Genomic DNA, 26,243 nt, shown 5'->3' on the forward strand with positions numbered 1-26,243 from the left:
GGTGCAGTGGTTAAGAATCTGCCTGCCAATGCAGGGAACATGGGTTCGATCCCTGCCCCAGGAAAATACCATATGCCACGGAGCGGCTAAGTCCGTGTGTCATAACAATTGAACCTGCTCTCTAGAGTCCATGAGCCACAACTGTTGAGCCCATGTGCCACAACTACTGAAGCCCATGCACCTAGAGCCCATGCTCTGCAACAGGAGAAGCCACCACAATGAGAAACCCGCACACCACAATGAGGAGTGGCCCCCGCTTGCTGCAACTAGAGAAAGCCCATGTGCCAACTAGAGAAAGCCTGTGTGCCGCAAGGAAGACCCAACGCAGCCAGTAAATAAACAAATAAGTAAATGTATTTATTTTAAAAAAAAAGTAACAGTAAATATTTGATTAGTAAATTGTTAAAGTTCTTCAAATAAAATTAATTTGTTCTAAGGGAATAACTTTAAGTGTAGTGATTATTGTATTTTAAGAAGTAATTAAGCCCTTGTTTTTATTAGTGAAATGCTGATGTAATAAAGCTGCTTATAAATACTTTAGTTGTTTTGAGATGATAGATATTCTTTCAGCAGTATCCTCTTATTACTACAGAATGTTTGGTTCCTTAAACTTTACCCATCTGATTCTCATGGATATTTTGAATGAATTCCCATTCCCAATTTCAAGTTTACTGACCCTAATATAATAAGCATTTTAATCTCCTAGTTTATATCTTTTATATTAAACAATCACAGTTAGTGATGTACCACTAAAGAATAAGCTAGTTAAAATTCAACCCAAATATTGTAATGCACCCAGTGAAGCAATTTAGAGAAGATACTAAATACAGGGGAAAAATATTCTAATGAAATAATAGTCAAGCAAGGATGGAAATTAATATAACTAAAGCAATTATAAGTTAATGTTTCCATGGAGGCTAAGTGAATTATCTCATTGATTTCAGGACCTGTTTTTTGTTTTGTGTTTCCATCATAATAAAATATGAGTATAGTTTGATGTGTTTAATTCATATTAAGTAATGCTTATTAATCAGCAAGTGCCATTAAATAGATTGTACAAAGGGAGAGTTTTCTTTCTGAAAACAAAACTCATAACAATGTGAAGAAATGTTTCTTAACAGTCTCATCATTATTTAGAGACTAAGCTTATTGCTTTGTTCTTTTGCTTACTTATTATCTGTCAAGCAAAGATTTCTAAATATGTTTCATGCTTACTGAACTTCAGGCATGCGAAAACTGTGATAACAAATAATGCTTTTTTAGTGTTAAATGTATCTTACCCTTAAAAAAAAATTAATTATAGACTGTTTTTGAAGCAAATCCCAGATTTCCCTTTTAGTATCTTAAATCAAAATTTTAAAAAAGATCAAAATGTCCTGAGAAATAATGAGATAGGTGACCACTGAATGGGAGAAATTGCTATTTTGAAAAATTTAAAGTTGACAACACATATGATTGATTAATTTAAATACATCTTAAAAGTTTCATGAGTATAATAGTTATTATTGAACCTAAGGTTGTAGTATGTTAGATTCTTTTTCTAATATATTATTTTTATATTTAATGAGAGAGATTATCTTAACAAGAACATTTAATTTATAAAAATAAAATCATGTTTTTTTAAAAAAATATTATATACATAAATTTCTTCTTTTGGTATATAAGTATATAAAGAGAAATTGAAACATTTTGTATAGTTACCTTAAATCACCATAGAGTTAAAAATAGAATTTAACCCTTAGACATATGTATCTAGGATTAAAATATGATATGATTAATAGGCTACGATTGCTGACTCACTTCATGCTATTTTCCAGCTGAGCAATGCCTGTCAGCTAAAAGCAAATTAGTAGACTGTCCCGTGATAACACTGATTTCAAATCTAGTAATTTGCTTACTTAATATATGTCTGCCGTTTCAATTAGCAACTCTCAGTACATCAAAAGAGCCTTATTGAATCCAGAAGAGAGGAATTATATTTGAATCTGTTCTTTCCCAAAGTGTTTATTAAAAGTCTTTCCATTATATGGTATTAATTACTAATTAGGACATCTAAATAAATATAACAATCGGTTAAAAGATAGGAACATTAATATATGCACAACATATGACTATGAAGCGTTAAGGAGTAGATATAATTCATTTGGATATATTTCATATATATAATGTATATGCAATGTGTGTGTATAACGTGTATAAAATATAAATAAAAGTTACGTGGATGCCAGGTACAGTTCTAGACGTTGGAACATACCAAAAAACAAAGGAAGTGTAATAAGTGAATTGTAAAATATATTAGATGGTGATCGATGTTATAGCAAAGATACAAGAGGGAAGGGAGGAAGAGAGAGAGGGGAGGGGAGAGGAAGAGAGAGACAGAGAGGAAAGTCCATAAGGAATCAGTGGTTTGGAAAGGATTCAGATTCACTATTAAATAAGCATAGACTTCACTGAGACGGTGAGATTAGAGCAAAGACTTAAAGAAGGTTAAGGGGACAGGCCAAGTTGACTTATAGAGAATTTTATACTAGAATACTCACAGAAGAAATTATTTACTTCAAAATCATTACCCAAATTGCAAATACCAAATATGCCCTCCTATGTGAGACCTGAAATTTTGTTCTTTTTCAAAATCTTATATTAACTTATATAAGAAATATATGACTTTATTTTTACAAAATGAAAACAAGGTAGATGACGAGTTCAGATGCCGTTATAGTCTAAACTCTATTTGATGTTTGTTGACTACATAGGGAGGAATATAATCTTGTCAAATGGAAAGACCTAGTTCATGTATAAAAAGTACGCATTTTGTGAATATAATCATGTTCAATTGAAAAAGATCCAAGTGAAACTATGGAATCATGAAATAATCACTGGCAGAATTTAAGGAGAGTTTAAATCTAATAATAGATACTAACAATAATTCTAAGGTATTTACCTTTGGATATGCTCTATTTCTTGGTATTTTAATATTTGCCTATTTACATTTCTTCGTGCCCTACCTATTTAACTCTCTACATATTTCCTTTTCCTCTGATAAGTCCATTAAGCACTCAACAAGCAGATACTTCCAATGACTTGGCAATGTATGACTTACCCTTTACTTGGAGGGAATACTTACTTAGCGTGTATTAACTGCCAAGCACTGTACTAGTCACTAAGGATGTAAACTTAAATAAGACAATACACTCTAAATGCTCTAAAAGTTTAGTGGGGAGAGCAAACATGGAAAAAATAAATACAATGTATTATAATAAGTGCAATAATGTTGATAGTATCTAATGGTTGTTGAGCACTATTAATAGGGCCCATATTAAGGATTTTATGCCTGTATCTCTATTTATATTATAGTTATATAATACTAACCCCAACTTAAAAATAGTGAAGTGAAATACACAGTGGTGAGATAACTTGCTATATCACAAGAACAGAGTTTGAATTTCAGCTTAGACCTTCAGACCTCATAGACTCCTGTATTAACTTCATTTGCTTACTTGTTGAGAAGCAAGTACATCAAATTAACTCAGCGTGGAGATGTGTCTGAAAAGGTTTCAGAGCAAGAATGGCACCTTAAGTGGATCTTTTGGATGAGTGTTTGCTAGACAGAGAAGACAGAAAGGATTTTTCCATCATGAAGGAATGCATTGTGAAAATCACAGTTGAGTACCATGAAAAGAACTGCAGACCACAAGTGGTATTTCTGTGTGTCTGGATGCGAAGATCACAGTGAGAGTCGTGAAAGATTCTGGTAGAAATAGAGATGATGGTCAGTTGATGGAGGACTTTTATCCCTTGCTGAGGGTTTACTCCTCTAGTGCAGAGATGGGAAATAAGCTTCACACTGTAGAACGACACTGATTTATATGCAGTAGCCCATATTTTCTAGTCATTACTTTTAGAGTGGCATGGAGGATTATTTGTGATCTGAGAAACCTTTTAGAAGGCTATATAATAATTTAGAGGTAAGTCTCAGAACAAAGTTGAAGTAGAGAGGAGGGACAGCAATGAAAAATATCTATTGCTAGTACTTAGGATTTTTATTAGGCATGAGAATTGGGGGTGAGGGAAAAGGAGAAATAGAAAACATGTCCCAAAATTTTAGCTGAGCTACTGGATGGATGGTGCTATCATTAATTGAGGTAGAGGAATAAACAAGAGAGATATGCTTGATGGTGGAGGTGGGGAAATGATACATTCCATTTTGTACATCTAAATGGGAATTTTTGCAGGCAGCTAGAAATACGTGTTGCGTCTCAACAGAGAATTCAAATCTGGATCTGATGTCATCTACCTATAGGTAGTAGGCAAAGCAGAGATGAATGATTTCATCCAGGTATATGAGCCCTTAGCCCAAAGAAAATTGTGAAGACCAGCTCTGAGGAAAACTAGAGTTTAAGGAGTGGTGTCTTGCTGTAATAGCGGTGAAGGACACTGTGAAGAACTCAGAGAGGTGGGAAGAAACAAGGCTGAAGGGGAAATACAGAAGAAAAGAAATTATGTGCTACACATATGCTGTAGAATTCATTTCTCTATGTACTTTTAAAATATATTTTTGAAACAAGTATGATAAGCAGAAATGTGTCCCTCAATACTATAATTTCGATGTCCAATGTATACCTTGACATGATGCTGTCAGCTTGGACTGAAGAATGTTATAAGAAAAAATTAGGGCTTCCTAGGTGGCGCAGTGGTTGAGAATCTGCCTGCCAATGCAGGGGACACGGGTTCGATCCCTGCTCCAGGAAGATCCCACATGCCGCAGAGCAACTAAGCCCGTGCGCCACAACTACTGAGCCTGTGCTTTAGAGCCTGTGAGCCAAAACTATTGAGCCCATGAGCTGCAACTACTGAAGCCCACGCTCCTAGAGCCCGTGCTCCACAACAAGAGAAGCCATGGCAATGAGGAGCCCACGCACCACAAGGAAGAGTAGCCCCCACTCACGGCAACTAAAATGAAACCCTGTGCACAGCAAAAAAGACCCAACACAGCCAATAAAATTAAAAAAAAAAAAAAAACCTAATAGAAGTTTTTGATGTGTTTACAATGAATGTATGTGTCTCCCTCCCTCCCTCCTTTTCCTCCTTCCTTCCCTCCCTCCTTCTCTCCTTCCCAGAGCAACAGGTGTTGCTCTGTTCCTTACACAAGTTCCTGTTTTTGAGAAATCTTGGTAGAAATTTCACTTAAATCTCAGGAATAGAAACAGTTGTGCTACTACAGATCCGTTATCTATTTATCTTTGTCTATCTGCCTATCTATTTATTTGTCTGTCACCTATCCATTTTATCACCTATCTGTCATCTATCTACCTGATAGGAATGATATAAGATATAATGTGAATCATGTAAAAGCTTATGTTCCTCTTTTTGCATTGACTACCAAAAATCTTGGACTCATTTCTAGGGATACCTTCTGCCATAGGCTCTCACTGTGCACATTGTAAATTGACTTCATTGCTGACTCCATTCTTTGCAACCTGCCAAAAAGTCACGTTCAGTTATTCTAAATTTGATTCTTTCTTGCTAAGTCGTGTGATTTTTGTAAAGCACTACAAGTATTTACTGGAACAAGAAAGAATATAAAATACAAGTTCATGTATTAATTTTGAAGGGTTTTATGCAGTAATTTTGATCAATTGCAGACTTCATTCAGTAAATGTTTCCTGAGCTGAGTCAGTGGCGCATTGAGTAAATTGTTACTCCGGGGCTCAACTTTTCTCAGCTACTCCGAATTACCTTAGAAGTTTCTCTTGGTGGCTGACTTTGATAAAGCCTATCTCTGTCGTCTGCAGTGACCAGGACTGTATGTGCAGAACAGTGTGATGGCAGATGCTACGGACCCTACGTTAGTGACTGCTGTCACCGAGAATGTGCTGGAGGCTGCTCAGGACCTAAGGACACTGACTGCTTTGTAAGTCTGGCAGCCCTCCCTTTCACTCTCTGGTCTTCCCTTCCCTCCTGGTTTGACTCAGGCACACTGAATCTTTAACATGTTATTAAGATAAGATCAAATGTACCATTTTAGGGTTAAGAAAGATACTCTGATTTCCTAGAAGTCATTCCCTCACTGGGTGGCTATTAATTAGGATAATTCTGTTCTACTAAATGAATTATGTCTTCCTGATTATAATTTATATTATGAGTGAGATTTATTGGACAACATGAAGGAGAACATATTGAGGTATCTTTTAAAAAGCTAACAGCATTCTTCCAAAATTTATGGTGGTTACGGTGTGGGTTGTTGCATCATTGAGCCGAGTCTTCTGTGTAGGGGCACTTGCATTTTATTTCTCAAATATAAATTTCAAGATTAAAGCAGATAAATTTATGAATTTAACTATTTTACAGTTTATATTGTTTACAAGCTATTATTATTCAAAATTTATAAGATTTACAAATGCACACTTAAAGCAATTTATATGCTAATCTGTGTAATTTTTATTTTAGAAGAGGACACTTTTATGTCCTCAAAATTAACATTTATAGCTTGTAGGGGCCACTTTTTAATTACATTTTGATATCCCTGATAAAGGTCTTTCTATTCTTTTGAATACATGCAAGCAATTCTGTGAGCTATAGTTAATAAAATTTTATACACACAGAGCATTGATTTCATTTTAAGCTAAAAATCATAAAATAGTAAACTATTTTTTTGTTGCTCAACATTCACACAGGAATTTGTTTTTTCCTTATCTCAAATATCTGGAGAATCCCCAGATGTATTTAGAACTGGATTTTTTTTTTCAAATTGGCACTTAATTCTGGAAATAAGCAAAATATAGGTTATAGCTCTTACGATATAGATACACAGTAATTTCTTACTTTTCTTAATGTCACAAAAAACTTAATTTGTCTATCCTAATTCTATAGTGAAACAAAGTATGTACTGCAGAAATGAGTAGGGGGGGAAGAGGGAAAGAGAAGAAAAATGTTAGAAATGTACAGAAGGTGCTCAGCAGATCTTGAACTGAGACCCTTTCCCTTGCCTATCACCAGACATAGGATGGAAGCTTGATCTGGAAAATGCTGAACAGGTGTTGTGTTAGCAATGCCAAAACAGTAACAACACTAAACACCAACAATAGCCGTTAACGTTCACTTAGAAGTTTTTCACTGCATTTTTTTCATGGTTCTGTTATCACGATAAGCAGAGTGCTGAGTGAGCTTCAGAATTCTCCTTTCATGACTTTTATGGTATGGTCCAGTGATTCCACTTTGGCATTTGGTACAGAATGTTCAAGAATGCCAGACCAAGGCCTTGGTGTAAGTTATGTTGTTTCATATGCTGTCTGGAAGGTAAACTTGTTTGATTTCTCTAGATCATGTCCCTTTGTTGCCAAGCAATCTGTGCACAACACTGTATAAAATATGTTAGTAAAGCAATTATGAGGACACATGAAGTTTTATAGCCATAAATTAAAACTTACTGAGTTTTCTAGATTGGTTTTTAATAGATTCTTCCTGGGGAGTGTCATCTTAGTGAATAATGTATCATCAGTGAGTCTCGTTCTTCTTATGCATCTCACAGACCATCATCAGGGAATTGTCATTTTTGTGATAAAGTGCTTGCTAAAACAACGATTGATTAAGAAAATGTTTTGAGGAAACAGAATAACTTAGTGCTTATTAATAACTATACATGAAATTTATGATGATATGTAAAATGTAGCTTGAGTTCCTGTTAGCTTGCCTTCTAAGGCCTAAATTATTCCTGTGAAGGTTTAGATTGCTTAATTAAGATAATCGGTTCATCCCCTCTTTTGCTAATCACATGTTTTTATATACTTACACATGTTCCTTTTTATATATCAAATACCTAACTCTTAGGTGGTATGATTGTTTTTAATCATTTTAAAATGCATTTGAACAAACTGAAGTCTCAATACAAATATATATCAGCAGAAACATATTAACTTGAATTTGGTGACTTTTAAATTGTGTCACATTATGATGAAGACCACATCGGAAATGGTATCATATTATTTAATTATGGGCTAAGTATAGATACTTCTTTACTTTTTGGCGTCACACCCTCTACATTTACACTTGACCAGTCACCTGCCATAGACTTTTCTTTAAGTCCAATTTGAATGACCATCAAAACGTTTTCTCATTATACAGTGGTGTTGAATGGACTTACCACACCACTTAAGGCACTGAACTCTTCAAATACCAACTTTAAGGAAAGTCTAGCCTGTGCAGTTGGACATTTAGTTGTCACTGCCAAACTCGAAGACTCAACATAAGTGTAAGCTTAAATGTTTTCACTATTACCTAACTTTAGTAACTTAAACCAGTTCTCAGTTTGGAAATTAGTGGATAGATATCAAGAAGTTTGAACATCAGTAACTGTAGATGGTATATTTATGGACACTGGAAAAACAGTTTTATAAAATTGAGAAGTACAAACAAATACGAAGTTAAAAAATAAGCCCTGGCAACTACAAAATTTTCAAATTTTCCAGTTTTTATGAAATTGATGTATGCTAAGTAAACAATACAACCTTATCCCAGAACTGTTTAGCTGTGTCCCTTTAACAAGTATTATGAAGGTTATTTTTAAAATGAAATGAATCTTTGCTGTGTTGCAGGCATGCATGAACTTCAATGACAGTGGAGCATGTGTTACTCAGTGTCCACAAACTTTCGTCTACAATCCAACAACCTTTCAACTGGAGCATAACTTCAACGCTAAATACACCTATGGAGCATTTTGTGTCAAGAAGTGCCCACGTAAGTAACAGGATAAGAATAGCCAAATCAATTAGCTCATCATTTAAAAACAGGAATTTCATGTAAGTTTATTGAATTTGAAAATTGTGACAATATGGTGAATTACTTGGGTATGGGTACTATTATTATCATTTCACAAATAAGGAAATTAAAATTCAAAAAATTGAAGTGATTGATTCATAATCTCAGCAAAGTAGTGGTATGTTTGAGGTTAGAGTACCATGTCATTCATTGACTTCTAAACTCAATATTTTCACTACATGTCAATGATTTTGCACAGGATGTTGCTCCTCAGAAAAGTGATTAGTTAAGTAGCAGCAAGCTATGTAATGAATGAGATCTGCTTCAAATAACAGTGAATTTTCACCTAAAATTATTTCTTATTATTTATTTATGATAGAATATATAGCATTATAGTTTTAACATCAAATCCAATCTTAAACAATAACAGTGGATATAAAGTGCATGTTAAGGGATCTTTACCAAATTGATAAGTCATCCTGGGGATTCAAAGTGACCAGCTCTTGCACTGTTGGTGGGAATGTAAATTGATACAGCCACTGTGGAGAACAGTATGGAGGTTCCTTGCCAAACTAAAAATAGAGTTACCATATGACCCAGCAATCCCACTGCTGGGCATATACCCAGAAAACACCATAATTCAAAAAGACACATGCACTCCAATGTTCATTGCAGCACTATTTACAATAGCCAGGACATGGAAGCAACCTAAATGTCCATCAACAGATGAACGGATAAAAAAGATGTGGTACATATATACAATGGAATAGTACTCAGCTGTAAAAAGCAATGAAACTGGGACATTTGTAGAGACATGGATGGACCTAGAGACTGTTATACAGAGTGAAGTGAAAAGAAAGAGAAGAGAAAGAGAAAAACAAATGTATATTAACACATATATGCGGACTATAGAAAAATGGTACAAATCAACCTGTTTGCAAGGCAGAAACAGAGACGCAGATGTAGAGAACAAACATATGGACACCAAGTGGGGAAAGCGGGGAGGGTTGGGGGGGAATGAATTGGGAGATTGGTATACCAAATTGTACACTCTAAATATATGCAGTTTATTGTCTGTTAACTGTATCTCAATAAAAATTCTTAAAAAAAAAAAAAAAAAGACCAGCTTAGCTTTCATCAAGAACGGTATATGTCTTGATATTTGTTCAAGTCAGTTTCCTTGCTTGGAGACACCAATGAGACAGTTCTTCAATGCTTTACTTACCGGAAGGCTGAAAAAAAAAATCACTACTTTTATCCACATACTCAGTTAAAAGAAGGCTTTACATTCTACAGCACACAGATATTGTGTCTTTGTTTTGGTTTTGCTTTGTCCACGTGATGAAGTAGGAAGTGTAAGGGACATGGAATTAGAGTGGCTTTGGTTACAGCTTTGCCAATGTATTTGTCGTGTGATTTTAGATAAACTATTTAGTTTTCGATTTTCTCCTCTTTAAAATGTGGGTAATTATAGGTACCCTCTCTCTTTCCCAGGAACATTATAAAGATCAAAGGGATAGGGAATAAAGTTCAGAGAAATATTATGTAAAAACAAGCCTTTGAAAGCAGTTATGATTCCAGCCATTATTATTAAATATTTCATATTGGTTAAAAGAATAATTATGCATATATATGTACACATATATATATTTAACATGGCTCTGAATTGCCATTTTAAAATCACAGACACACTAACTCTAGGATAGTAGAGATTTCTCCATATTAAACAATTTTATGTCCAAACTTATGTTTTTGATCTAATAACTTCTCATCTAAAGTTACCCTGTATTTCTGCATCTACTATCTTGCAAAATGGGGGCTTGAGATTATTGTAGAATGGGGTTAGATGATGACTTTTTTCCTTTTCTTAGACAAATGTCCTCCTGCTCTACTACCTTCAAATTATGGTGTCTTGCCCCATGGTGTTAAAACCATGCTTTTTTGAGATTTTGGTTCTTTTCTTTCTATTCAAGCCCTGAGGTTGAGGCCCAGGGCTTGGGCTGGAGTGGAAGACCAAAAAAATGTGAGCTAGGGAATTTTCCTTTTCTTTATTACATCCTTTATAGTGGCTCATCTGAAGTCTCTCAACTCCTAAGTTCTGACAAGAGGCTAAATCCTGAGGCCTATTTTTTTAAATTACCTGCCCAGTTGCCATAGATATGGTAACTCATAAACTTCCTTTCTTGGATTAGTTTAGGTGTATCCAATTACAGATTAATTTAAAACACTTCATTATTTATCTGTGTAAAATTTAAATCTTTGGGGGACCTTGCTCATAAGGCATGGTTTGCTAAACTGTAGTTATCTTAGAAAAACAAAGAGGTTTAGTGTCTAAATACTAGTCTACAATTCCTAATCCAGAATTCTGAAATTCAAAAACCCTAAACAAAAATTTTTTTGAAACTCATTTGACTGCAAAATCTGAACCTAACTGATAATGATATTTATACCCATTTAAAAAAAATTCTCTTGGCATATATTGCTGCAAAAATGTGAAAGTTTTTAAATATGAGGTATCCCTAAAGACCTTGCAGAAAGGATGGTTACATCTGTTGCAGGTTGGGTTCCCATGGCAGAGATGGTGGTTGTTAAGAAGTATTCTCAGAATCAATACCCATGAGGGAGGGAAAGGAAGCGGGATCAGGCTGTGATGCAGTCTCAACAAAGCGTCTCTTTTGTGGCGGATGCCCTCTAGTGGATATTAACCTGGAATACAAAGATCGTCACACTTTATACCCACTCCCATGGATTCATACATATGCCTCTACCCCAGACTCCCTTCAAGTCCAATTCCAGATTTTCTAGTATTTCTTCTCCCAGGGAAAGCCACTGCTCATGAGTTAGTATTTATTCTAAAGTCATATTTATTCCATACAAAGTAAAGGATCATTTGCACTACCCAGAACTATGCCCATTGGTAGGATTTTTTTCTTGGCACTGTCTTTCAAATCCACTCCTGACTGAGGCTGCAGGGCAGCTGCCGTCCATTTTCAGCGGCTTGCATCCACCTCCCAAGCTTAGTTTTTGTCCTCCTCTGTCAGCTTGTCACGTGCCCTCTCTTGGACCCATGCAGCCATAGGTATGAGCTTAGTGACAGGTACCAGCACAACAGTGGATGATGTGGGGATTTGGACCTCCTGCTTTTGCGGTTTACTTGTGCATGTGCCCCTGCTTATATCAATCCCAACGCACTTCTTCCATCTTACAATGGACTGCTGTTGGACCTGCTCAACATTGTGGCATCATGGTTTTGAACAGAACTTGTGTATGATGGGCAGTTCTGGCTACAAGATCAATCAGTGACCCATGGTCAGGTAGTCTATCTCTACCAGGACCCAGAAGCATGCCAGGAGTTGTTTACTAAATTGTGTATAGTTCCTAGAGGTCTCTGATGTGATTTTCCAGTTGGGACTTGCCATAATTCCACATGGCATATTTTCCCACCATAGATACTTCTTATATCATAGAGCCTCTTGGGTTTTGTGATCCAAGTAGCAGAATTCTTTGCATCTCAGCCTGGACCTGTGCCATATGCCTTTCCTACTCTGGGCCCCCTTCAAGGTCAGAAGCCTTCTAGACTACTGAATATTGGGCCAGAAGCAGTTTTTCCAAACATGGAAGGATGCTGCCTTCAAAATCCAAAGCAGCCTAACAGGTATTGTGTTTTCCCTTTATCGTGGGAGGCTCTAGATGCAATAATTTGTCCTTATTTTTGGGAGGGAATGTTCTGGCATATTCCAGGCCACTGGACTCCTAAACATTTCACCATGTCAGGTAATTAGACGCTCCTGGTTTATTTAGTATACTTTTCCTAAAGTAATGCCCTTTCAAATTTCATTTTGTTTCTTCATATAAAACTGTGGGACAGTTTCTACGGCACTCCATTGAAAGATGAACACATTTTAAACATTTCCTCCTGGATATGAACTGCACTCCCTTTATCCAAGGCAGTTTAACTTCAGCTTCATTTGTGCTTCATGTAACTTGAAGTATTCTTTAGCCTTCAAACTTGCATCATGACATGAAATGAAGTGGAACTATTGAAAAACACAAACTAAATGCCATGCAGTTTCCTAGGTCTATAAAAGAAATTCACTATCTTGGGGGCGATTCAGGATGTGGAGCAGTAGTCGTGTAAGCACCAGTTGTTGTTAACACATGCTGCCCTTGGATTTGAATGTAGATGTCCGTAGATGCTATTTCAGGTGGAGATATTTAGACAGAGAGTTGTTTTAGGGAAAGAAGCATACATAATATCATTGTCAAATGGTAATAATTTTCAAGCTCTAAAATATTTTGTTTAAAGTCTTTTTCTGAACATCAACATTATAGCTAATTTTACCTTTTTTTAATCAGATAACTTCGTGGTCGATTCCAGTTCCTGTGTGCGTGCCTGCCCTAGTTCCAAGATGGAAGTAGAAGAAAATGGGATTAAAATGTGTAAACCTTGCACTGACATTTGCCCAAAAGGTGATGATTTTTTTTTCATTTTATAATGAAAAAATACTGTTATTTCCTAATATAAATTTTCTCTTTATTGACTAAAGAGACCTTTTCTCAGCTCCCTGGTTGTGCATCTTGTTTCTGCAGCTTGTGATGGCATTGGCACAGGATCACTGATGTCAGCTCAGACCGTGGATTCTAGTAACATTGACAAGTTCATAAACTGCACCAAAATCAATGGGAATTTGATCTTCCTTGTCACTGGTATTCATGGGTCAGTATTACGTTTTCATAGAAAATTATTTTTAAAAGTATAGATAAAGCTTAAGAGATTCTTTGGTTTTGTCTGTTTGATTCCTTTTGACACAGAGTTCCGCTATACGTTAATGCTTTCCTCCAACAAAATCAAATGCCAGATTTCACCAGTGGTGATTGTAAATCAAATTTTGGGGGTACATCCAGATTGTGAATTTGGTGACAACTTATATTTGAAAATATAGGTTTATATATAAGCTAAGATGTATTTACAGGACATTTTCCTCAAATCTATAGATTTCAGTAAGTTGACACATTTGTAGGTATGTTTCAGGAAACCGTATCAGTGGGTGAAATGGGGAATTTCATTCAAATTCCTAACTAATTAGTTCAAGACAACATAGATTAATGTATCTCACAGAAAGCAAATCAGTAAGTTGAAATTCTGAGCTTTCAGATATTTTCTTTGCCCTGCTGCATCTTTTTCTGTTTTAGAGTTGGGAAGTTAGTAAGAAATCTATTAAATGAATTTCATTTTAGCAATAAAAATTGTAACATTTTCTAGGCTCCTTCATTACAGAACCACCTGCTGGTTTTAGCTGGGAAAATGACCAAGTTTGTAGTCTTTCAATTGCAATGAAAATGTCAATATTTTTACTTTATATTTTATCTGTTTGTGTATATCACCACTTAATCCCTAAATATTAGTGCTACAGGCTACAGATAAAGAATATCATTCACATATTTCAATTCAAAAGATTAGTCTAAACATATATCATTTCTTGAAGCAAAACAATTTAACACATTATAAATAAATATGTCAAATAGGAACAGCAAGGGAAATAGAACAAAGCGTTTCTTTCCATTCAAATAAATTACTGTAGGTCTTAGTACATAAAGCATTTCTTTACTTTAAAAAGTAGCTTTTAATATGGGTCTATGCCAGAAAACTGTAATAGTGTATATTCACTTTCTGTTACATTTGGTCCAAGAGGTGTTTCTTGTTGTTTTGCTTTGCTTTTTAAATTAGGTCCAGATTTTTAACGTCTCTTTAAAAAAAATGTGCAGGTGATTACTCTTAGTTTACATTCCTATATGGCAACAATCTGTTGGAACTGGGTGGTACTAGGTATTTTGAGATGGGACACATTCACAAATTCACCATAGTCCCCACGGGCCCTCTGAATCCATTCACATTGCTATCTTTCCCCTCTTGGCCCCGTTGAGTAGGAAACCTGGGCCCACGTTTAGGTTCATCTATATAATTTAACACATGTATGACATTTACTAAAACAATATATCCACATTTTAGCTATTTTTTAAAACCAAATATCACCATGAATGACAGATCACCTTATGTTAACAGTGTTTTCTGAGAAATAAAAAGCCATAGCCACTTGATTCACATTGGCTGCTTCCACATGGATATAATAAATGAATTGGCCTCAAGTCCATCAGTGTGGGGAAAGATTTAAAAACATAGTCTCATGAATTGCTTTAGACGAGTGGTTTCATTGCAATCAGGCCCAACATCCATCATTTTTATATTAAGCCTTTTAAGACTTCCTCTTCAATTCTGAAATAAAAATCACAGACTATGTAGCCTACCTACATACATAGTTTCACAAAGTCATTATAATTGTCTAGTTGAAATTTAAAGAAGAAATTAGAAAAGTAAAATATGTATTGATAGGAAATTAGTAAAATATGTATTGATAGGAAAGTTACCAGCTTCTACTTGTAATAAAAGTTCAGAGTCATGAGAGGGAAGATTAGAAGCCATTTTGTGCATGAAGTACAGGGAAATAAAGTACAAAGGAACAGCTGAGCATTGGAGTAGGAAATAACTAACCAGGCATCATATTGTTGTGTGACAAGAGGCAAAATGACTACAGAATTACACGCAAAGTATGATCAGTTTTGAAGTTTGTGCACATGAGGTCCTAAATTGGGTGGAACATTTTAAGGTGGTTCAAGACATGAGGCAATCCATTGCTGTGAAAGGCATTTAACTTGGTTTGGGATTATTACTAAAAGCCTGTAGTGTCCCTTAATCTCTTTTATAACTGAATCCTCTCTGCAGATGTCCCAGCTTCACAGCTCAATGGTGGTACTGCCCCGTTGAGAACCACTGCAAGAATTTTGTGACAGTAGAAGGATTATGGATCAACAAAGGTGACCTGCTAATGGTTAATCTTCTTATAGGGAAACCATGGGTAGAGAGATTTGAAAAAGATTTGGTCTAGTGCAGTTCAGAATAGCTATTTAGTCTTGATTCATTATGGAATATATATATCAAAATTGGATTTATTCTAATTACAAAATGGTTTTACATATTCTCATTCTCTTAAGCTTTTAGAACAGGGAAATATTAATAAAATAAATGCAAAAAAAGGGGAAAGAGATGTTTCGAGGTATAAAAATAGATTGTGCAGTAGGAACCATACATTCACAAGTTTATGAGCAGAATCATTACAAAACATCAGACTAATCCAGACTTTCAAGGAGAACATTAGTTGAAAAATAACTTACAGAAAATCAAATCATGTGGATTACAAATAGAAAGGTAAACCAAGTTTCTCTTAAAAATAAGTGTCAGATTTTTTGTTTGAGTAACTTGATCCAGGCTCCACCATAGATCATCTGCATCGAGCTGTGTGGCTTCCATGTCCAACAACTCCAACGTATAGTTGAGAAATGGACTAATAACAAATACTTACATCCTCTGGTTGTTGTGGGGATTCAGATACACACACACACACATATATTTAAAGTGTTCAGCCCAGTACCTGGCATATACTAAACCTTAATAAGTGGTATGAAAAAGAAAGAAAAAGGCAGGGGTGGGGAGGGAGGAGTAAGGGAGGGAAAGGAGAGAGAGGGAGAGAGAATGAAAAGTAACAAAAATAAAAGTGAAAAGAAAAACCACACACTAACCATCCCCTCCTCCTCGAAACAAAAGAAAGTTAAAAAAAAAAAAAAAAAAAAGCAGGAGAAAAAGGCACTTCAAGAGGAAAATCTCAATGACTATATCTAGCATCTAGTTTATAGCACAGCATATAGTGCAACAGATATTATTTCATAGACTATTGGAACCCAAATAAAGGCAAAATTATTTTCATGGAAATACTTCATGATAAATCATACTTCCTAGTTCAGACAATTATTATTTGTCCTTAATTATAGTGCTTAAATTTAACGTTGTCAATATTATTGTCTCAAACATAACATAAAAGGCATTTTCCAGGGCAAATATATGTGAAATATAATAGGTTCCTCACTCCTAGTCGCATACCAGCATGAAACATATATTCTGAAGTCTTTTCCTTTTATCTTAGGAAAGTATTAATATAAAGTTAATTGAGTAGGTCTCATTCATATATAGGCATATATGTATTCATACATGTAATATGTGTGTGCATATGTGTGTGTGTGGACAAAGAGAGAGATTTTAAAGATGAATAACATGAGGTGTTAGAAAGCTTTTAGTAAATTGACAAAATTTTTTACTTCACTTAATTCCCATTACCTTCACTCATCTACTAACTGGTTTTTAATAGGATGTATGGTTTGATTAAAATAGCTAGTGTATTTCTTTAAACTAATAGGAAGGAAAAATTCATTTTTAAATGAGAGTATATTTTTCAAAAGCAAATTTCGTCAAAAAATAAATTTGCTGTGAAGTTGTCAATTAAAACGTTAACATATAAAAGTGTTCAGTTTATAGCACAATACCGCCATTGCTAGAAATAAACTAGGCACTCTTATTTCCTTATTTAGAATGGGAACTGCAGGTAAAATGCAGTGTTCAGGGTTATCCTAGGGTCCCCTTTCATGTTTTGTCACGTCCAACAATGTTCTTGTGCGTATGCTTAGAGCAACAAAATGCTCACAAATAAGCATGCTCATGCTATGTCACAATATGATACTAACAAGAAAGTGCTTAGATGATAGACTATAATGATGGTAGACAGTGCAAAACAGATAATCAGTTTGGTGGAAAAAATAATGTGATTTCAAAGGAATTGTGAAAATGTGTTTCTCGCTCTTTATCTTGAGCTTTATTTTGGATCATCCAACACAGTGACTGGGTAGACATGGTGTTCTTTTTCATGGCCCTGAATTTACCTAGGAAAGTTCTCAGTTTTAAAATCTATGGATTTCAAGTGGCTGTAGGGTGAAACTTCCTAGGGGTACTTTGGAGTTGGTAAGTGGGATTCTGTCAACTTATTTTATGAGAGTCCTGAATCTCTAAAATTAAGTATATAAAATTTCTGTGGTCCATTGGGCTTCATGTGAACAGTCCAGAATTTATTTCATTCCTGGCAACCTGGAAGTATTCTCAGTAAAGTTTTGGGCTGACCCCATTATTGTGTGCTTGCCCTGAACTTTAAGTGTTTGTCAATAAAGCAAGCATATTTGGTTATATGGCTAGAATTATTCTAGACACTGCTTTTCATCAAAGAACAAATGTTGAAAGCTCAGTCTACTACCGCAGAGCCGATATTTCCTCTGCATGCAGACGTCTTTGCACATTAGAAAATGATAGCAACCAGAGTTTTCCCACGTGGTGAAGCTAATTTTGTGGCTCCATATTCACTGAAAGCATAGATATTCATTCTACATATCTTCAGTTACAAATAGAGCAAGTTTGCCAGAATGTTAATTTAGACTTTAAGCTTTTGAAAGGTATTCATGTCACATTAAGGAAAATCTTAATTGTTTACATGTGAATTGTAGGGAAACTCATTTATAGTGTTTCTAAGCCTTCTGTAACACGCCATATTAAACAAGGAGCACAACATATTGATTATACTTCTTAGTTTTTCTCAGTTTGAAGCAGTAATTTCATCAAGCAAAAAAATTTTTTTTTCTTTTAAAAGATTGGGATGGTTCACAGTATAGAAGAATATGCTGATGAACCAAGCTGACAGAGCCAGTACACGGTGGTGCCAGAGATCAAGGTTGCTGAGCTAATAGAGAATCTTTTCAAGGCTCTTATGCCAGGATGAATAAATGCACATGGATTCAGACTCAGATTCTTATAAGACAAGCCGTACGCCTGTCTGTTTGTAAGGGGATGATGGAGCACCTTGACTGATAGCCTCCAGTGGATCATGTGTCCCAGTGTTTACTCCCCATATGAAAAAGCAAGTTCTCAGAGACTGGTAAAACAGCAGATATCCACTGCAAGGATAAAATCAGTTGATTGCTAAAGGTGGATACAAACCACTAAAAAAGCCTAGTTTGTTGTTTGTAGAAAGTTTGATCTCTCTTGGATAAATGACTGGAATTTAATTAAGTGAGTGGAATTTAATTTTTCTCTGAAGAGTATATATTAATATGAGGTTTCTACTTGCCCCAAATAGCACAGAACACCTTTTAAAGTAATAAAACAAAAAAAAAAAATCAGTATATATTGCTTAAAAAAATCTGATAGTAGTGTTTGAATTACTGATGTTTAATATTATGTTTATATTTGCCTTAATACTCAAGTATGCAATTATTTTGTATGGGTGGGATGTTATAAATGAAAAATATTTTCCAAAGATGAAAACTTCTGGAAAAAATCCATTAGATATTTAATTTTAAAGGTATTTTATACTCATTTTGGAAAGACAGGGCATTTATTTATCAATAACATTAATTACAAAAATATATTTTTGGACTAGATCATATTTTTAAAAATCTCCAAAGTTTACAACACGTTTTGAGTATTGTTAAATTTGTGGTAAATTTTATTTTCAGATGTTAATATGATTCATATAGATGGAAGCAAATAGTTTCTGTCTTATGAAAGTGAACATAAATCAAAACCAGATAGGAACAAGATTACACCAATAGATAAATGTGAAGATACAGAAAAAAAATACTTCCTGTATTTGTTTTTATGCTTGTTATGAAATTGCAGGTTCTGTTAGCAATTTAGTATGCTTTGAGGAGCCCAAAAGGCAGTTATTCTCACCATAACATAATTCATTTGCAGAGTACATTTTTCCAATTGAGAATAAACTTTTGAAGGCAAAATAAAATGGTTAATAAATGGAATTGCTATGTTTGGAGGTTTATTCAGGATAGTCAAATTGAGCCATTCCTCTGGATCTAGAATAGCCTTCAATGAAGAACTTGAATTCTGTGTCATCAAAATATCCTCAAAGTACCTTTTAATGCCCTTCCCCATCTAGCATAGAAAAATCTGGATAAAGCATTGCTAACCTTCCTAGTGACAATTAAAGTTCAATTTGAATGAAATAATTATCACCTCATATCTTCACTCCTTTATCTAATTTTAAATGTGCTTTCATTTTTTTTTTTTTTTAATTTTCTAGGGACCCTTACAATGCAATTGAAGCCATAGACCCAGAGAAATTGAATGTCTTTCGGACAGTCCGAGAGATAACAGGTAATTTTTAAGTGAGTTTGTTGTGCTATGAACTATGTGAATTTTAGTGTTTTGTTAAAAATATTGCATAGTATTGGAGTTTTCAAAGCAAATTCTAGTTTTAAAAACACATATTATTTTAAATGCTGGATGTTTTAATTCCTTAGCATCCGTACACATTTTGAAACCTGTGGAATTAAAAAAAATAATAAAATATCCTTGAAATTTTGATGTTACTGTTTTTGCAAATGTCAACGGATCTTTGAGCTCATGTTTTTCTATTTACTTTTCACAAGCGCTGTTGAGAATGGGTAACATGTAGGATTCATTTAGCACGTGTTTATGGAGGACCTAATATGTTCAGAGCTGTCACAGTAGGTGATACGGGGCCCATAGACATGAATCAGACATGGGTTTGCTATCAGAGAGTGTAAAATCAAATAAGGAGGCTTAGGTATATACATAAATGTCTTAGAATGCAAGACAGACAGCTGATATTGTAAGTGTACAGATAATGTGGCAAAAGATTTTAGAGAAATTGAAACTGTATTTTTCTCTTTAGTTAGACTAAGTATTTTTTCCCTTTAGAAGAATACATCAAATTAAGAATCATTTAAATCTTTAAACTATACAGTTTTGTGATTCTGTAGGTCTGAGAAACATATATTCTTGGTGTTCATTATTTTGACATTCTTTATCTATTGAGTATTGCAGCCCTGAAACTTTGTGTTAAGACATTGAATCTTGGAAGAAGATATGTGAGATAGAATGGTTTAAAAATAGGAATATTTGCTGCCTTTTTCTTACTTCCCATTTTCATCATATTTTAAGAATAATTGGTATTAAACACTGTTACTGAGACAATGATATTCTGAGTTACTTTACTGCCCTTATCTTTTGTAGGTTTCCTGAACATACAATCATGGCCCCCAAACATGACCGATTTCAGTGTTTTTTCTAACCTGGTGACCATCGGTGGAAGAGTACTCTATAGGTAGGTGTATATGTTCAGAGTTACAGGTCTCTCAGCATCATGCGTACATTATGTCAAAGCCATTAGACTCATTGATTTACTGAATCTAGAAATATTGGGTTTCCACTTTAAAGTCCAAAGGAAAGCTCAATGAAAAATACCCCTGATTGTGCTTTAAAGTATACGACTTGATTTTTCAACTGCCTGTCACTTACAGTAATATTAGTGTTTGGCAGGTTAGGAGTACATGATGTGAACCATAAAACTGAACCTTCTTTCCAATCATATGTTATCATAATTAAAAGACAGAGTTGAATGACTTGGTAATGGCATCGGTGTATGGGATACAAATGTTTTACTAGGAGGTTCTCTTTTTGTCTCTGGAGCTATCATTTGAACAAAGCATCACAGTGCTGTTATTTTAGAATCTGGTCCATTACCCTACATACAGTGCTGGATAATAATGGACAGAGAATCAGGGCTCAGAAGAACACTGTTCTAAAGTTCTAATGTCAATATTTTTATTCACATAATAAAAATATGTTTTAATATTTATTAAGCCACTCACTGCTTTTATTTTACTTCAGTTTTCATCTGCATGAAATTATTAATTATAAACAGTTAAAAGTCAACTTCTATAAGGCGGTCGATCATTTTTTTACTTAAATCTGAAAGATGCCTAAAATCAATACTATCATCAAATACTCTATCTTAATGGTTCACAGGAAATACATTGAATTTCGCTATTAAAACAGGTATATCTGTAAGAGGTTCTAAAATGTAACGGGGAAAAGTGCTTAATAAAAAAAGGATTGTTGAGAGATATAATCTATTCAAGAGCTATGTGAAACCAATTTTTACTATCCACTGAATAAAGTGTTATAAATCTAAGTCACGGCATTATTATGCTCACATTGTAATCAACAACTAAGAGTGGTTATTATGGGAGCAAAGATTTGAGAGAGTGAATTACATCTCAGTTGGGTACACACACACACACACGTTATAATAACGTGTATTATATATCGTATAGTTCTCCATGCACTTATGTATATAAGACACATGAAAAAATATGAGTATTAAAAGCAAAGCAAATTTAGATTTATAAATGTAGCAAAACAGGAAAGCTTTGATTTCCAAAATATAATGTTCATAAGGTGACTGAAATGTGGGAAACACATTTACTCTTCAGAGAATGGAGAAAGAATTTAATTATAAAGTGGACTATGTTGAGAAAACATCCTTGAAATGATAATTTGTTTCCACAGTGTAATTGTTATTTAACTTTTAGAGATGCTTTCTTGCTTGTCCAAGCCTTCTGAGTATTTTTTTTAATTTTAGTTTAATTTTATTATTCTCTTTAATTTTTAACATCTCCTATAGTTATGCATTTTTCTAGTATTACAATTACTCTTTGGTTTCTGAGGAAGTATCACTGGTCTAAGTATCACTGGTGATTCTCTGCAATATTTACCCTCTGAAAGTGTGTCTAGTGGGTGTTTCCGTAGTGTAGTGGTTATCACGTTCGCCTCACGTGAAAGTGTGTCTAAATCTATTAAATAGTTAGAGTATAATTAATGTCTTACTTTGGGTAGATGAACAGTCACCCCATAAACATTTATTTAATTATTTAATCTTAACACAGGATTTCATTCTTGAGAAGTTAAGATTCAAGGGTTAGGAGGGAAGGCAGTGAGCAGATATATAAGTGGTACATATGTAGGCAGAGATAGAAATATCATTGATATTCATAATTCTAAAAGATGGGCTTTTTTGGGGAGTCAAATGATTACTTTTAGAACTGTCAGCGTACAGCATGTAAAGAAATAATAGTGTTCGGATTACAGGTTTATTGATTCAATCTTTTCTATGCTTTATTAACATTCTTTTTGGAGTAAGATATGACATCCTTATTTTACTTCAAGAATGCATGTCATGGCCAGAAAATAATTATTATTATTCCATTTTTCCCCCTCCCTTATCTTTAGTGGCCTTTCCTTGCTTATCCTCAAGCAGCAGGGCATCACTTCTCTACAGTTCCAATCCCTGAAAGAAATCAGTGCAGGAAACATCTATATCACTGACAACAGCAACCTGTGTTATTATCATACCATTAACTGGACAACACTCTTCAGCACAATCAACCAAAGAATAGTGATCCGGGACAACAGGAAAGCTGAAAACTGTAGTAAGTACATTACCCAGACGTTAAAACCTAGAAACTTTTTAAACATTTTATTCTCATTCTCCATTGGAGCAAGCAATTAAAAACAGTGGTGGGTCAGAAGTGTTGCCCTCTTTTTCTCAACCCTTGGAAAAGGTTGGTATAAATTAATCAGATGGGTGACTTTTTATAACATATTGCATGTTTTTATAGTGTATTTCATGTTCTCAGATCTTGCCTAATCATAAGAACCCTCCTGTAGACATTTGGATTCAATAGGTGTAAGTGGAATCTTGCAATCTAAACGTTTAATAAGCATCCTGGGTAATTCCTCATATCCAATCAATTTGTGGAAATCCACTCTATTAAATTCTGTTTACTTTTTGTTTCAGTGAGTTTGATAACATAGAATAACAAAGTATTTGCCATTTAGGAGTGGTGAAAAAAAAAAAAACAGACATGATCTTCTGAAATGTGTAAAAATGCTGTTCCAGAGGTTTGCTCTTCAAGAAGGAAGTTCATTTCATAAATGTGTTTTTGTAGGCACGGAGCTCTTTTTCCGTATATTTTACTACTTATTGATCCATTCCATCACTTCTTTGTTACACAGAAGCAAACAATGCTTCCATGAGTATATAACTAAATCATCCCCATCTTATACTTTGATATTCCAATGATTAATACTTAATTCTTACCTATTTTTCTCCTGAGTATTAGTTTCTTCTGCATCCTATAAGTGCTACTACTATGCATATTGTCATGACTTACTTATAATAAATATAAAATAAAATGACTTAGAATTCAAATGATCTGTTTACAAATGCATGTTCTTGTTGTGCTCATGATAAGTCAGTCCTTTTAAAATTCACATTTCTTTTTTTTGTGTGTGTGTGAATTAACATTTTATTTTATGCCAAATTCAGAGAGAAATCATTTATTTTTCAACTCCAACCAACCAGAAATGAGCCAAGAACAAGCAAGTAACCAAAAAAAGGAGGCCAGAACAGTTAAAACTGAAATCATAAAGTTAAAATACTAAGTTTGAAAACCATTTAACTTATTTTCAGGAAGGTTCCTCTGGCCTTCATAATTTACCTCTTAATTAAGTTTATTAGATAACTGTGTACAAACCAAAGTAATCAGGTTTTCCAGCTTAAAATTCACATTTCTTAAGAAACATTTTGCTCTTAGGAAGTCTTCTTGCTTCTTTGATCTCACCATTGGAACAATCACAAGGTATACATACATAATGATTAAGTTCATTAAGTATGTGAATGAATAGTATAGGACATTTTTAAAAAATATAAACTCTTAAGAGGTCAACATGATTTAAATTTACCAAGTTAAGTAGTCAGTGAGTTAATTAATTTATACACCACCTTGTACCAGAAAGGGTTTAAGGCAGCTCAGGCTAGCAATTTTTATAAAATATTACTTATAATTTGTGAGGAATTCACATTTTAGCACTTTTGGATCCTTAAATGTGTTTTCCAGAGGGAAGAGATCGATTGCAACCTGAGATTCCTGTTTTGAGTGAACTTAAGTTCTTATATATTCTGTTCCTCATAGAATCAAAAAATATAAAATATTATTATATATCAAAATATGCATGTCCACATTGAATGAGATTTATCCTTTCATTGAGCCTAGATTGTTTCCTTGGTTTTATACATTTCTGTTTCCTAGCAGAAAGCTTACTGTTTTTTTTTTTCTTCTAATACTTAAGCTTCTTATCCCCATGTGTGTTTGTACATGCCCCAGATAAAGTAGATTATCCATGGAAGTAAAATTGAATCTTTTTCAACACTAACTTATAAATATTTTCCTAAGTCAAGGTTATACTCTCCTTTTATTTCACTTCCTTCAAAAAACAAAACAAAATGAAATTAAAACAATAGTACCACTACTTTTCAAGGATAAGATTTAACTATGAAGACCAAAAAAAAAAATCTTAAAGAAAAAATAACAAAATTAGAGAAAAACATTCTTCTTCTTTGCCTTTTTAATCACTTCACAAAGCTCTTCTTTTACCTTTTGTATACCTCAATAAAAAGCAAATGAGAAAAAGAAAATGCAGAAAGAAATTAAATATGAAAAAGCAAGATAGGAAAAATTTATGTAATTATTCCGTATCTTTTTAAGACGTCTAAAATTTTTGAACAACCAAAAGAGGATTAATAATAATAATAAAATAAAATAAGCTAACATATTCTTCAACTTTTAGCTTTCTCCAATGTCTCTTGGAGGTTTAGCCATTTTTCAAACCGTGAACTTTTTTATAGTTGACTTTACAGTTTCAGGAAGAAATGAAGCAGTTAGAAGAAAGCATTTTTGTGGTGCTATAATATAAAGTTAAGCATATAATTTTTCGGTTTTACATCTTAGAGTAAACAATTTTTGCATGAAATCCATTTATCAAAATTTGAGTTTTGGTCTCATAGCACATTGGATCCTGCATTTTCAGAAATGTAATTATCCTATAAACTTGATCCCAGAGGTGCTGCTGATGTTTATATTGAGCTTGCAATGGCTTGCCCACATGTGATTAAGGCCATTTTATCATCCATAGTATTATCTGCAAATGGGAAAACTTAAATGTTTGCTTCATTTTAAATGTATAATAAATATTGCTTTTTTAGACATTCTCTGTTAATATACCACACACAAGATATACAAGCACAAACACATATTCATTACAAGACATATGGATACACAGACATATAGCATAAGGTGTGTATTCACATACACAACACATACACATGTACACAACCCTCGAACACATGCACATGCACACACACACGTAAAGGCACACACACACAGTCACTATAAAATACTCTCATCTAAAGCTGTATATCGACTTGGTAGCTTAAAAGAAAAGTCAACCTTGATTTTTAACAGTGTTTTTGGAGTTCAACATGATTTAAAACAGCAATGACGATAAAAGAAAAACTTCACCTCATCTATAAAGTGTGACCGTAGCTTGAGCAATCTTACTCTTTTAAGTCAAAATTTTCAAAGCAGACTTTATGGTTTGAAGAGATTGAGATTGAGAGAAACACCAGAACATGAAAAGCTGGAACATTTTCTGCCTCCTTTATTTGTATGGTTATGGTAGGGACAAAACAGTGCTGGTTGGAAGGAGTTTTAGACTCAGTTTATAAAAGTATTTGAAGTTTCTTTAAATAGTTAAGCGTAAATTTTTAACACCAGACTATAAACAGTGAAGACATAAATATTACACCAAACCTTCATAATCTGAGTTACATTTGAAC

The 26,243-nt window shown here is 34.1% G+C and overlaps 1 protein-coding gene across 1 annotated transcript in view; it reads left to right on the forward strand.

Annotated features, from left to right (window-relative positions):
• The window catches only part of ERBB4 (erb-b2 receptor tyrosine kinase 4), a 1,095,516-nt gene that overhangs the window by 788,675 nt on the left and 280,598 nt on the right, over positions 1-26,243 (forward strand). The window contains exons 6-13 of the mRNA XM_057744756.1: positions 5,793-5,911; positions 8,592-8,733; positions 13,111-13,224; positions 13,345-13,471; positions 19,782-19,855; positions 20,738-20,828; positions 21,450-21,452; positions 22,796-22,995. Of these exons, the coding sequence (XP_057600739.1) occupies positions 5,793-5,911; positions 8,592-8,733; positions 13,111-13,224; positions 13,345-13,471; positions 19,782-19,855; positions 20,738-20,828; positions 21,450-21,452; positions 22,796-22,995 (870 nt within the window). The remainder of the gene's footprint in view (positions 1-5,792; positions 5,912-8,591; positions 8,734-13,110; positions 13,225-13,344; positions 13,472-19,781; positions 19,856-20,737; positions 20,829-21,449; positions 21,453-22,795; positions 22,996-26,243) is intronic.

The sequence above is a fragment of the Hippopotamus amphibius genome, chromosome 8 (assembly GCF_030028045.1).
Source record: "Hippopotamus amphibius kiboko isolate mHipAmp2 chromosome 8, mHipAmp2.hap2, whole genome shotgun sequence".
Classification (NCBI taxonomy): domain Eukaryota; kingdom Metazoa; phylum Chordata; class Mammalia; order Artiodactyla; family Hippopotamidae; genus Hippopotamus; species Hippopotamus amphibius.